This window comes from Amblyomma maculatum, chromosome 1, assembly GCF_055883805.1.
Source record: "Amblyomma maculatum isolate TAMU_Amacu chromosome 1, ASM5588380v1, whole genome shotgun sequence".
NCBI lineage: Eukaryota > Metazoa > Arthropoda > Arachnida > Ixodida > Ixodidae > Amblyomma > Amblyomma maculatum.
Window position 1 is genome coordinate 113,531,854 of NC_139344.1, and position 14,646 is coordinate 113,546,499.

General features: G+C 43.7%; 1 protein-coding gene across 3 annotated transcripts in view; it reads right to left on the reverse strand.

Annotated features, from left to right (window-relative positions):
• The window catches only part of Kyat (Kynurenine aminotransferase), a 37,906-nt gene extending 30,690 nt beyond the window's left edge, over nt 1-7,216 (reverse strand). The window contains exons 1-3 of one of the 3 annotated variants that reach the window (XM_084588822.1): nt 6,941-7,216; nt 6,307-6,454; nt 803-861 (exon numbers count right to left, since the gene is read on the reverse strand). In XM_084588822.1, coding sequence (XP_084444948.1) covers nt 803-861; nt 6,307-6,423 — 176 coding nt within the window. In that variant the 5' untranslated portion in view covers nt 6,424-6,454; nt 6,941-7,216. Of the gene's footprint in view, nt 1-802; nt 862-6,088; nt 6,157-6,306; nt 6,455-6,940 lie in introns of those variants that run through there. The other 2 variants (XM_084588823.1, XM_084588824.1) reach the window with 2 other exon arrangements.
• Between the last annotated feature and the right edge of the window lie 7,430 nt (nt 7,217-14,646).

Consider the following 14,646-nt stretch of genomic DNA (forward strand, 5'->3'; position numbering starts at 1 on the left):
TTAAAAAAACAACACATACCATATCTTAAAACACTATACTCAGAGCCTGAGCGATTAGTTTTCCGATAGAAAAAGGCGTCATAGTTTTCAAATTAATAACAAACATGCAACACTTCTGAGTTCCTTACAAATGTGGGTCAACTGAGTATTCCATGTCAGATCACTGTGTATGTGTACACCAAGATACTTAACCGACGGGATGCTAGCTATATGTTGACAAAAACACAGAGGAATACGAGGGGTGTAAATATATGAAACCTACACTTGGTACATCTTTGTGCGGGTTATGCAAACAGACAAGTCTGGATTTGGTGCTATTTATTTGTATATTAAGTTTGTGGAAATGTTTATGCCCAGCTTCCCTTTTGTGCCTTCTTTTGTGTACCGTCCAGTTTGTGCAGTTTTTGACCATTGTAGGTTTGTACCAACTAGCCTGAACTTCTGCTTTGCTTTCTGTGTCCTTGTACTGGAAGGTTTCTATACAATCAATTATCGATATGCCTGTGTCTGCACACTATACTGCTGGAAGGTAGTCATGAATGCAAATCGGGCTCAATTGCTGCAGCACATGAATTCAAAAATCACATCAATGCGCAAAGCACCAGACCTGTAAGGTGCCAATTCTTGCTCCCCTGCATTTTATCCAAATGTTATGAGCCTCCCATTGCTGAAAGTATGCCAATATTTTGCTTTACCCCCTTCAGGACTATTTTCTCACACACTTTTCAGTAACGCATTTTCCTATCATTATGGTGAGCACAAAGTGCACAGTATGGTGAAATACAATTCCCTTAAAACTTACCAGACACTGTCCTGCATCCCTTGTACTCGCTTTGCAACTTCCATCTTGGCCATATTTTTCTAAATTTCCAGAAAAGAGTTAAGAGAGATAACTTAGTAACTTGGGTGCAAAGGTGCAATGTTCAGCATAGCAAAGTTATGGGCCTGGTGGATAAAAACTGATGTTAAAGCAGACAGGAAGTGAGGCATAAATAAAGAAGAAAAACTAATCAACGAATAAAAAACAGAACACAGACTAATATCTGCCTGGTTAAGTTGAAAAATTATTTGCTGTGTAACGCATGTCAGGGATCTTTAGAGCAACCCGGCTTCCACTGTATTACTTGAAGACAACTAGGAAACTGAAAGCTATCTTTAGAGATTTGAAAGTTTGCACTTGTATTGTGTCATCTCGTTTGCAATTAGTCAATGCACGCCTATGCCAATATGTGCAACCAACCAACTAGCACCTTTCAAAGCACTGCTAAATCTTTTTGACACGAAATTTCTGATCATCACCACAATAACATGCTTCCAATCAGGGCATCTAAATCCTCGGCAAGCAGACATCTGTACTACAGGAACAAAAAATAAAACAAACTTTGAACTCTAATACTGGCAACAGCTGCAGTGTATGCATGCTTGTGTCGGTCTAGTTCAGGGCTTAAAATCAGGGGGTCTCGGGGGGTCTGGGACCCCCTGCCTATATTTAAGAGGGGTCAGAGACCCCCCGCACTCGAATGTACAAGGACTGCATGAGCATAAAGCAGGCAGAGTTTTAATAACCATTAAGATATCTTCTATAACCAGTGACGAAGAAAAATAAGTTCTCCCATTTATAAAAAGGAATGTTTGAATCGGGCCACCAGCCCCTTTCTCTCTCCCCATCTTCATTTCCCTTTCTACCTGTGCTAGAATTAGTACAGACCCCCTGGGACCCCCTGCCTATATTTAAGAGGGGTCAGAGACCCGCACTCGAATGTACAAGGACTGCATGAGCATAAAGCAGGCCGAGTTTTAATAACCATTAAGATATCTTCTATAACCAGTGACGAAGAAAAATAAGTTCTCCCATTTATAAAAAAGAATGTTTGAATCGGGCCACCAGCCCCTTTCTCTCTCCCCCTCTTCATTTCCCTTTCTACCTGTGCTAGAATTGGTACAGACCCCCCACCGATGGTGCCAGACTTTAAGCACTGGTCTAGCTGCCTTTTCATGTCAATGGCTAGCCGTTTGCTGGATACAAGCATTTACTAAAATGTGCTGCTGACTTGCATATTCTCCTGCCTCTCCTCACCGACATCAGTTTCTTCTGCCTAGTAACAGAAATTTGCAGGTAGTACTTTATTTAACCCACTAACTTCATCATAGTTCTCTCATTTCCTAATATATATGTTTGTTAATATTAAAGGTGCAAGCAAACTAAGCCAAAATGGCAGATACAAACTTGTAAATTGTAAACACTGAACAACCTGTGCTTTGTAGTTAATGTCAAGCTAAGCCATCAAATGCAGGCTTTAGTTGGCCATGAAGAAGTGTTTTAATGTTTCACCAAGCCAAAAAGCACTTTCCTTTCTTCAAGGAGAAGGAGAAAGAATAAAGCCAATTATACCAATATTAAAGAGAAATGGGGACAGTACTGAGCCTTGCGGCGTGCCCCTGTCCCCTAGTTGGAATTTGTTGAAATGTATACATCCTAATTGAATTTATGCTGTCCTACCTGTTAAGAAGGCCTTGATATAATTATACATCCTGGCGCTACATCCTTGTAGCCAATCAATTATACCTTGAGAAACAATCTTGCAAAAATTAATCAAAATTTGAACAAACAGAGGAGTGTTTAATAATAATAATAAAAAAAAAAAACAAGCAAGAATTGACGCAGGGAACCACAGCAAATGTGTTCAAAACTGTTTCTTACAATAAATAGGTGAACCTTTCACCTAATTACCTGTATCCGACAAAAAAGAAAAAAAGTCCTAACTGCTAATGCTACACAGGTTATCCCATAGTGTGGAAAAGCAGTTTAAAAGAAATGTGGACAGGTGCAGCCAAAATATTAAAGTGCATGCTTTGGTATTTCAACTTTTCTTACAAAGCATTTGTGTTTTTTTTTTTTATATACTACTGCACTAGCAGCATTTGCTACTGCTTGTGTAAAGCTCCACTTAACTTTAACTGGTTCGTACACAAGAGGACTCCAATTGCAAAAGCATACTCTATAATATCATGGCCATCTGTAACGGCACATGGCGCCACAATTCAACTATTGGTACTGTTGCCAGTCGAAAAATGAAAGGAAGTGCATTTTTTTGTCAAACTAATCTAATTAGTCAAAATAACATCAGCTTTCAAGTGAAGTAAATGAAGTAAAAATACAAATGACTTCAGTAACGTGTCTGCTTGGGTCAGCCAGTGCATCTTGAGGAGCTTATCAAGAACAGCATGCAAACAAAAAAATAAGGTGATATGCAGACCACAAATGTTCACTAATCCCCTTCTTTTGGCCCATTCGCACACCGTTCATCTTCAGCAACGAAATGGAGAAATTTCTGAAGACGCATCTTTATTCTGAATCTATTTTTTGCGCTTTAGACAAAGCACATGAAACAATAAACCAGCAGAAAACTACTCGTGCACACTAACAGCAACTCCTATCAAACAAACTTTGGCAAGCAGTGCCAGGCATTAGATATTCGAAATGTGCTTCTACAATGCAGAACTTGTTTCATGTGCTCTGTCCACGACACAGAAAACAATCGTAATAAAGCTACTGCTACTCAAATCCCTAAATAAGCAATTTACTTTGAAGCTCTACAATTGCTACTTTACATATATCTATGGCAGTTTAAACGTTCATTGGTTTAAGTTAACCCTTTGACTGTCGAATAGCCTGAAAAAAATTCACCCCCAGTGTCAAATGTTTTTACATGCTTAATGCTCAGCACAGTACTCAAACAGCAAAAACGCCACGGGACGGAATGTGGCGTACGGCAAAAACAGTCAAAGGGTTAAAGGTAAAAAATTTTTCTTGGTGCATTTCTACTTTGGAATTATGCATAACATTAGTAAATATGGATCACTGCATGAAATATTTGCCTATGTTAAGTAAACAATTTATAGTTAGATTTCTACAGCCACACCACAGCTTCCATTTCGGGTTGCCAGACAATGGTTGCGATGTCACAAGTGAGCATAAGATCATGTGAAGGCCAACAAAAACTTCAGTATAATAGCTCTTTGTCCAGCCACAGTCATTCTGGCTTCTGGAGCAGCTTAACATAGAAGTTTGTGAGAATTAAAACTACACAGCAGCAAAGTATTGCACCTTTTGTATGCATTACATGATTTCACACTTACTTGTAACACTGGAATTTTCATTTGGCAACCTAAAACTGAGACTAATACCCCTGTCACACGGACTGTTTCGATCCTCATTAAACTCTATCTGCATTCAACTCAATGCAGATCGAGGTTGTCACACGGCAACTTTCAAGTACAATCGAGCTCGAGCCTGCTCGACTTCAATAGAATAGAAACAAAAAAGATATAAATAACAGTGGACCAAGCAGCATCACATGTACAACAGAAGTAGGGGACATACATTCTAAGCAGGCAATGCATACTCATACTTTTGTCTTAAACTGTATTCTTACATAGCTGCAATGCATCACAAGACAACTGGGAGAGCAAAAGAGATGGATATACACAGCATCCCCTCTTTTGACCTGCTACAGCTATGTAAATATAAAGCAATAAACTCAAGTTCTAATAATAATGAATTTCATTATTTTCTTTGCATCTGGCATAGCATATGCTCCACTAGCCACTTTATTTTTCCATTTTTGTGCCCCATGATTCTAACCTCAATCTGCTTCAGAAAGTGCTGCCTTACTTCAATGGTTCTTCAATGCCATTATAAGACATATTTCCTATATCAAGGTGACTGAGGTTCAATTTCTTGCCAAGTTCAGATTTGATTAGACTAGGTAGCACTACTGGGGGTGTGTTCAACTTTCACATAAAACTCAGTATTGAAGATGTGGTTAACTCAAATATATTTTACAGCTGTGGCTGACAAATGAAAACCGGGATAACAGCTGTCTGAATCATGTAAGAAGCATGAAAGTATCTATTATTTATAGCACTTCCTCAGTAATCAAAACAGAAAATGAGATGAATTTCATTGCAACTCAGTCAGGAACATGTTAATATACAGAATGAGCCTTTGTCATACTAGACTCCACTCCATTTTACAAGCAGTTTGCAGCACTACAAAAGAACGATCTAGGGCAATCAAAACTGCACGCACTAATTGATTGCGCCCCTACACTCCTGTTGATGACAGCTTAGTAGAAGCACAATCATGCAGTGCACACCATCCTGATTGGCCTGATCGTCTTTACCTTTCGTAGTGCTGCAAACTGCTCATGAAACAAGAGTCCAAATTCCTAAATACCACATTGGATAACACACCAGCACATTAAAGGGGGACTAAGTGTTGGAATAAATGGATCTGTCAGTGGAAGCAGCTTGCATAGCAGTGCAGTCTAGTAAGCAACCTAACCAAATGTTCCACTGATGCCCTATATTTCCATTATGCTAATCTGCATGTCAAAGCATTTTCTTTAGCTTGTCAGTTTCCAATCATCACATCAAGATAAGAACCAAACAAAGAAAACAGTATCGGCTACGCACTATATAATGGGGCATAACCCCAAGGCATCCTATGTGTTCTCAACTCCCAGGATTTGTTTTTGTGGGCCAACAACTGCAGCAAAATTTTTCAGCTTCCATCTGCCGCAACAGTAATTTCAGTACCATAAGGTACATATATTAAAACTATGTTTGCCATCAAGTAACATAAAATCGATCCTTCTTGACGCATCACCGGAGGTCGTAAGCTTTGAAGAAGTAAAGGCAATTGTGCCCATCTTGAGAGATAAAAAGGGCTGGTGATAAATACGGCTGGCTGCATCGAACTCTAGGTTGCGTAACACAGAAGCAAACGCCTTTGACATATATACTTTTGACAAAGCCTGTAAGTTCCCCTCACTTTTCTTCCAATTATGAAAATTCATGCAGTAGAAACATTCAGTTTAAAACAACGCGGCAAACGCACAAAAACGGACCCGATATGCACCATGCAACTGAGAGGTGGCATGCAAGACACGATCTAAAGCAAAAAGAGCTCAGGCAGGAAAAGAAAAGCACAGCGACAGTATAACCAAACATGCTTTTTTTGTTTTCAACAATGCTACCTTCGGCTTCGGTGCTCATACACTATTTCAGCAATGCTGGTACCTACCGCCTGCTGAAATAATGCGACGCTGGCGCAATATGTTTGTCGATATGTTACATTTCGTTAGTGGTCATCTGAAATCGCATTGAAAAAAGAAAAAAAGAAAGAAAGGGGGGGGGGGGGGGGGGCAAACAAACTGGTTCGTAGCAATCCAATGTGTTACTGTTGCTAGAACATGCGGCCGAACATTACGAGCGTGCGTACGCCAAAAACTCGTACCGTACCTGAGTGACTGAATAGAAGGCAGACGGCACGGGGTTTATCGAGAGCCCTTTGGTCCCCAAGAGGGGAGCGTATCTGCTCGAGGATGTCGCGACAACAAACTTGAGAGTTCTAAGCATCTGTACCGGCTAGGCCAACACCACGCTCCGGCTAAAAAAAAAAAAAATACCAACGAAGTTGGGTTGGACAAGGTGAAAGAGAAACCGGAAGAAGCACCCAAGCACAGATGCTACTTTTCTTTTTTCTGTACGCTCCCCAGGCCAAGTCCACCTGTTACATGCACTTATCAGCACGTGCAAGCCGAACGACCTTTTCGAAATAGACAAGTTGCAATTAGTGCAATATGTGCTATAACTTCAAAGACCTATAACTTCAAAGGCAGCTTAGCGAAGCCACAGCTAGCCACTACAGACCACGGGCACGGGTATATATCACGGGGGAGCTGGCAGAGCGGCCCGCATAAGTGTGGAAGAAGCAAGCGACGTATACATCCAGTGGAAACAAGATAAAAACGAACTGTTTGCGGACAAGACAAGCCCACACTGACACACACATGGAAGACAAAATCCGTGCGGGTGCCCAAAGCGCGCGATCGAAGTGGCCACCGATTCTACGTGAATGTTTGATAGTACTTACACTAATAAATGCAACGACGTGAAGAGCTCTATGGGATAACGCACGAAACGACACAGCTGTTAAGCACAGAGTCCGCAGCCCCACAGAGCGAGTAGCGTTGTTAGCCTGTTAATGCGACCGTTGCAAGGTATATGACCGTTGTACTGGTTGTACCAGTTGCATGCCAGTTGTATCGCTGTAGGGGCTCTTAACAGACGACGAACTAGAGCGGAAGGGGAGAGAGCACGGAGAGTGCGCGACGAGCGCTCTGTCGTCTCTGTGATGTTATAGTGCTTATAATATTCGCAACTTTCACGTACAGTGCCGCCGCCACGCGGCCGCTTCCGGTACCGCCCTTGGGGGGATACTCGGAGAACGGCTCGTGCTCCTCCAGCTTAATTGCTGCTGCGCCTCCCGCGAAAATTATTTGCGTGGAGCTCGGTACTGCAGCTCCTGTAGTGTGTAACTGCTTTTCGAGTTGAATTTGGCTCGCAGCCATGACAATAGATTATTAATATAACTTGTATTTTGGTGTGTGGGGCACATAGTACGAGGGGAAAACATAAAAGCAGTCGAATCTTCCATACACCGATGTGTTCTGACTGCACGGTAAAAGGCGGGATAAACTTGCACATGTTATCTCCAGATTATATGTCCCGGAAGGAGAGGATAATTAAGTTAAGATCTCGGTAAGATCAAGTCGGTTACTTTATCGTGAAAAGCATCGTGATAAATCCTGGTCGACGAAGAAACACCCCCTTAGTGACAGTATGAGCGGCGTAGCTATCTCATTTCTGGGATTATGCATGAGTCTCGTTTTTCCTTGCCACTCTAAACTCTGAGCAGAACCAAGTTTCGCAAAAAAAAAAAAAAAAAAAAAGACTGCGACTAAAGCTATGACGGTTTTCGGTGCGCATTTCTGATGTGAGAAGTTAGACTGGCGTAAGTTGCGAGCCATACGTAATAACATTTTTGACTGCCGACCATTTCATGGCCCACACATGTTCGAGAAGTTAAGAATGTTTGTTTCCTACCCGGCTGAGTGAATACAGTGTTTGCAATCAGCAGCTGCCAGATGAACGCTAAATTAAAAGCTTATATTGAACGTTACGGAGCATACACTCACAGTCCATATTCGGACTGTTCTCAAAGCCGGCGCTCTAGCTGCCTTGCTTTTCAAGTAGCTGTTCCCGAAAAAAACGTGTGTCAGCACTGGGTCATCACTTGCGAAAGTCAAAATCACTGCCTATCAGAGGTGCTGCAAAGAAAAAAGAAAAACAGGTTGGTTAAAGCGATCACAGTAGACCATCATTATTACCTTGTAGTGATGTTTCCTTGTGCCCAGACAAAGTAGTGCGTATTTCGATGCGACGGCGTATATTTTGAAGTGAAGGAAAAAATTTGCCCACATAAAATGCGGGGTTGGCCGCTCGGCATACATGTGCTACGCGCGTGAATACACAGCACGACTTCTTGAAATGCTGCAGTTCGCGAGTGCCCGTGATCCCTGGATAAAAGTTGAAAGTTTTATCTATATTCATGTTTATTCTGTCCCCGTCGAACGTTTCTCTGCAGCACTTAGTGGCGCGATTAGAGTCGCCTGGGAACCTGTCGTACTTGCGCACAACACAGTCAGCATGTAGGATGTTTCACGTACCTGACCAGCCACACTTGAGGGGTCCTTTGTATCGCACCCCTGCAACGCATGCTCACAAAAGGCTTGCATACGCTGACTGACAATACCGTGCATACCTTCGCACCCCAGAACACACGCGCGAATATTTTAATGCAGCTTCAGGAAACGTAGCCCAGCGGCCCAGCACAATACACTTGAAGCCTGACAGCCGGATCCCCTCAAGGGCAGCCATATTGGATTTCCAGTGGCGCCGCCTATAGCCCGTGAAAGTTGCGATGGTGGCTAGTGTGCCGTGCGGAGGGCTCTCTCAATGGGAGGAGGTGTCCGCGCCGGCGATGCCTTCCAACTTTGGCCGCCAGGGGCGCTGCTCATCGTAAAGGTGCCGTCGACGCCGTCGGCCGCCGGCGCGCCCTTGATTTGTCGCAGCTGCGCTGGCCGAGCCATCAGTGGGTTCGAGCGCTTTGGACGCGTCTACGCTGTTCTTTTGTTTTAGTCGTTCTGTTTCTTGCATTCATATGAGATAATTAAATTTGCAACGACTAATGATGCTAAAAATAAAGCATCAGGGCAGGGTAAAGACATGTTTCGTGTCGCTCTGTCGGAGTGGCTACCGCTCAGGACTAGGTTTCTATGTTCGGTGTGCCATCGGACCCTGCGCAGCTTGCGTAGTAGTGGAAGCGGCTGATTAAAAGACAGGACCGCAAGTTGACTTCAACGTGTGTTGTCTGCGAAAAATATTTTGAGGAGAGCTACATCGAGAGAACGTTCAAAGTGACAGTAAACGGCATCGTCAACGAGCTCGCTAGAGATAGACCACGAATTAAGCCCGAAACCGTGCCAACGCTATTCGACCATTATCCGAACCATCTTCTGCCTAAGAAGACATCGAAAAGAAAGTTGAGGAACCTCTGTGACCAACCGGCCGCTAAACGACAAAAACGCAATGCCGTAATGCCAGTGGTGCAGACGACAGCCATGCACGCACCGTCAAGGATGTTTGACAATGCTTCCAAGGAGCTGACAGCAGAAGAGACGAGCGAGAACTCATGCCCGCAGCAGCAGACGTGCAGCTTTGAGCCTCGGGATCCGTTTGACTCAATTTACATACCTGCAACTTGGACCAAATTAACCGAAGCACCTGCTGGATCTGTAGCCTACGCGCGTTATCGAGCCTAAAAAAAAAAAAAAAAAAAAAAAAAAAAAAAAAAAAAAAAAGAACTTTGCCACTTTGTACATAGAAAAAGTGATAACTTTTGGAAGCCTGAACGCAGTTCTGTGGACACAATAGTGTATATTCTCGGAAAAGAAAAAAACAAGCGCGTACAATACAACAATATCTAAAGCTGAAGACTGGAGGGTCTTTGTTCCGAATGTGGCCTGCAACCAGCTGATTCAGGAAGCACATATCATTCATGGGAATATATTTTGCAGAAAAAGTGTCGCTTGACCGTCAACTCTGAAGGGGTTAGCTGCGCAATGCAAATACCAGCGGAGGCTTACACAAGATGCGCAGAAAGAAGGAAAAAGCATGCAACTAGCCAAATAAATGCTGCAACATTTCTCGCGCTCTGAGAAGAGCTAAGAGAAAACTGGCATGGAGCGCAGAACAAGTGGCTCTATTGAAAGCGCAAAATGAGGAGCTAATAAGTGAGTCTGCGGTTGAAGCTTTTTTTTTTTTTTTTTTTTTTTTTAATCCCGCGCGTGACCTATACAGTTGTGACCGTACAACAACCGCTCGGCTGCTGAAACCGCGAAGCCGAAACTGGTGAAGAAAGTAAAATTAATTATAAATTACTTAGCGGTGGTAAACGAGAAACCACGTGGAGAATTATACAGGAATATCTAGCGCATCATTAGCAAGTGAAAAAAAAAATACCACCAAAAACTGGTATCAGACTACTTTAAAATTATTGCGGTGTCATATGTGCGGCCTTTCTCCAAAACCTTTAGCGGTGCATTTCTATATTTTTACTTGTTTATTGTTGCTGCGCCTTTTTACTCAAATTTTACTATATTGTAGACTTTGTAAAAAAAAAAAAGAATCAGTGATACAATCACCACTTTTGTTTCTTGCCTTTCTTTCTGTTACAAAAGAAAGCACACCGCATAATAATCATTTATGTATGAAGCAACAATTAAGTGACTTCCTAATAAAACAAATGAATAAAGAGTAAGAACAAAAACTGAAGTCAGATTCAGACTGCTTGTGTTTATTGTCGCATATGCGATCTTTGAAAACATGCGCGCGTGCAATATATGTTACGAAAAAGCAAGAGCGCGCCCTTCTTTTCTGTAGCATAAATGTGACGCTATAAAACGTCACTAACCTGATATATATCACCTTAGCAATAAGCGTGACTGAATTGCAGAAACGTCGATGTAACCTATTCGAAAGCATGAGGCCCGTATACGTATTGACGTTCGTAGCACTTGACAGCTGCGGCATCGCGATATACCATGGACCATAAGAAAAGACCGAAGAGTAAATAAAATTCAAAGTTGGATTAATGAACAGTGTAAAATATTAAGGGTATTTTCTGATACCTGTGTCACACGGACAATAACAGTCGTCGTCGATCCGTTCCGGGTTAGATCGCGATTGAGAATATAGTTCCCATAATTCGGGACAACCACCTGGGCTGACTGAGCGCTCACTCAGAAGGAAGATGCATACGATACCTTACATCCGCAATCGCGATGCGTGGATCGCAATCGAGTGGCTCTAGATCAAATAAAATCGTCATCGGAATATTTCATAGCAATATATTGAATCCGGCCCGGACTCGATCGTTTAATCAAAGATTAACAAACTATTGCAACCAACGTGTCAACTTTAGGTGGTTTTCTCAAATTTCTTCTCTCGCTGGATATCAGGAAGTCAATATGTGTTCTGCTTAAGACCTTATCCGGTTCAGCTGAATAAATAAAACAGATATATAGCAGACATGGACCAGACAGTATTTGTTAAACGCTTCCTCGAGCGCTATTTGAGCGTATGATTTTCTCCGCACAGTACTAGGACGGTATGAATGTCTTCCACCAAGACTGTTTTTAGACACAAAGTGCGCTTAAACCGTCAAGAGACAGGTTTCGCAGTGAAAAGCGCAGCACGCTATCCGGACCTATATATGCCGCCTATGCTGCCGAGGCCGCGAACGCGGAGCGATAGCCGCCCCGCGGTGGCGGCGGGAAGGCATCACCGCGGCGGACACGCCAGCGCGCGCCCTCGGCACACTAGCCAGTATATAGTGATGTGTTCCTCCATGTGTGTTCTTCTACCATGTGTACCTCTGTGTGTACTGCGTGTACTGCGGTACTACACTGTTCGCACATATGTTCACTAATCCATGCAAAAACAGCTTTGTTTTGACTGTACTACGACAAGAATTGGTTAGAGCTTCGTTCGTAAAATGTTATCGATGCTGTCGGTGCTACCTGTTTCTTTTTGGCTATAGTGGCGATCTTGCGAACTAAGCGCTGCAGTCGAACAATGCTTCCGGCCAAGCGCGTCGTCTGCTACGAAGAGACTGGCGATGGAAGATTCGGAATCTTGGGAGTTCCTTCTACAAAGCGAAAACCTTGAGACCACGTCTTGAGACCCAAAATTATACCAAAAAGAAGTCGTCCACCTGGCGGCTGAGGCCACAAAGAATCAGTGTATTCTTGCGCGCTTCTAGTCAGGGAGTTCCATGGTTCCAGCCCCTTATTCGGGTCTACGTACCTGAGTTAACATACAGTGCCAAGCAGTTGAGGACAACAGCCAATTAAGGAACACAAGAGCGCTGTATAAGACAATCAAAGTTATCAAAGGAAGCTTCTGTGCTAAGCTGGACGTGATAAAGGAGAAACGAGGCAAGGACTGAAGCCTCAGAGATAAAGAAGAGGTGGCAGGAATACACAGAAGAACTGTACAAGAAGGACCCGAATGTGCAAACCCAACATAAGACGGTTGTGATTACTAATCTCGAGCCGGGCATCCTGAAGAGTGAAGTTGAATGGGCCTTAGCCAGCCTTGCTAAGAACAAAGCTAGCGGAATTGATGGCATTCCAGCTGAGTTGCTTCAAAACCTCAACCATGACGCTGTTAACATTCTGCATACATTATGTCAGAAGATTTGGACAACCCTGCAGTGGCCAGAGGATTGGAGGAGGTCAGTTTACATCCCCATTCCAAAGAAAGGCAGTGCCAAAGATTGTTCCAACTACCGCACGATCGCGATTATTTGGCATGCTAGCAAGGTATGTTGAAAATCCTCCAAGGTAGGCTGCATCAGTGTGTGGATCGGGAGCTTCCGGATGTGCAAGCTGGGTTTCGCAAGGGCAGAGGAACTAGAGACCAAATTGCCAACCTTCGCTGGATCATATAAAAAGCAAGAGAGTTCCAGAAACCCATCTACTTCTGCTTTATTGATTATGCGAAGGCGTTTGACTGCGTAGATCACAGCAGATTGTGGCAAGCTCTCCAAGAGATGGGAGTTCCACTTCACCTCATCTGTCTCATCAGGAACCTGTATGAAAGGCAAGAGGCCACAGTCAGAACTGGGCATGATCTTACTGATTGGTTTCCGATTGAGAAAGGAGTGAGGCAAGGTTGCATACTGTCGCCCTGCCGATTTAACCTATATGCAGAGTGCATCATGAGGAAGGCCGGTCTGGACGAGTCTTCAGCCGGAGTGAAGATTGCTGGAAAACGCATCAACAACCCTAGATATGCGGATGATACCAGTCTTTAATGGCAGAAAGTGAAGTGGAACTCAATTAAGAGACTTCTGATGCGCGTACAAGAAGAGAGTGAGAAGTTTGGGCTTAAACTGAACATTAAAAAGACAAAGATCATGGCATCTTGCCCTATCAAGTCCTGGAGCATCAATGGACAAGAAGTGGAAGCTGTGACAGATTTTCTCTTCTTGGGCTCCAAGATTACCTCGGAAGGAGACTGCAGTCATGAAATTAGGAGACGCCTGCTTCTGGGAAAGAGAGCAATGGTTAGCCTTGACCACCTAGTAAAGAGCAGAGACATTAGTCTGCCAACCAAGATCCGTATAACTCGTGCTATGGTCTTTCCAGTTGTGGTGTATGGATGCGAGAGTTGGACTGTGAAAAAGGCTGACCGCCGAAGAATTGACACGTTTGAATTGTGGTGCTGACGAATGCTCTTGAGATTTCGTTGATTGCCAGAAGATCAAATCAGCCGATATTGTCGACCATAAACCTTGACTGCTCATTGGAGGGTCAAATTCTAAAGTTAAAGTTCAGCTACTTTGGTCATCTGATGAGAAGAGAGGAGTCGCTGGAGAAAGATTTGATGTCGGGAATGGTTGAGGGTCGCCGGAGAATGGGTAGGCAGCGAACGCGATGGTTAGATGGCATCCTCGGGGCACTGCAGATGAAGTTATGTGATGTTAGGAAGATGGTGAGAGACCGGAAAGCGTGGCGTGACATGGTCCATAGGGTCTCGAAGAGTCGGACACGACTGAACGACTGAACTGAACTGAACTGACCTGAGTTAAAGTGGGGGTGTAAGGGAACCTCGTCGGTGGCAATAAAGTTTTGTCAATCAGTCAGTGCAGTGGAGCGGCCTGCGCGTACGTGCTCTTATTTGAGATGAAACAGCAAGAAACTGCTATTGATCTACACTTTATAACGCCAAAATAACTTTCATGAGAGAAAGGTGATGCCACGTACGAGGCTGTTACTCTTTCTTAGTGTAGTTTTTATCTGAAGATCGTGGATCTTTCGCTATTTTCAATAGTCACCACAGCCATGCTTTGAAGTGCTGTGGCATAGCCGGCAAGGTTAGTCAGTGTGTAACGGCAAAGTTGGTTCGCAGTCCTGGAGCCTTGGGGCCTATTACTATTTTCGACAGCCCCGCCGGGGTGGCGCAGTGGTTACGGCGCTCGACCACTGTTCCCAAGGATGCGGGATCGAATCCCGGCCTCGGCGGCCGCTTTTCGATGGCGGCGAAAAGCAAAGCGCCCGTGTGCTGTGCGATGTCAGTGCACGTTAAAGAACCCCAGGTGGTCGAAATTTCCGGAGTCCTCCACTACGGCGTCTCTTATAGCCTGAGTTGCTTGGGACGTTAAACCCCGCA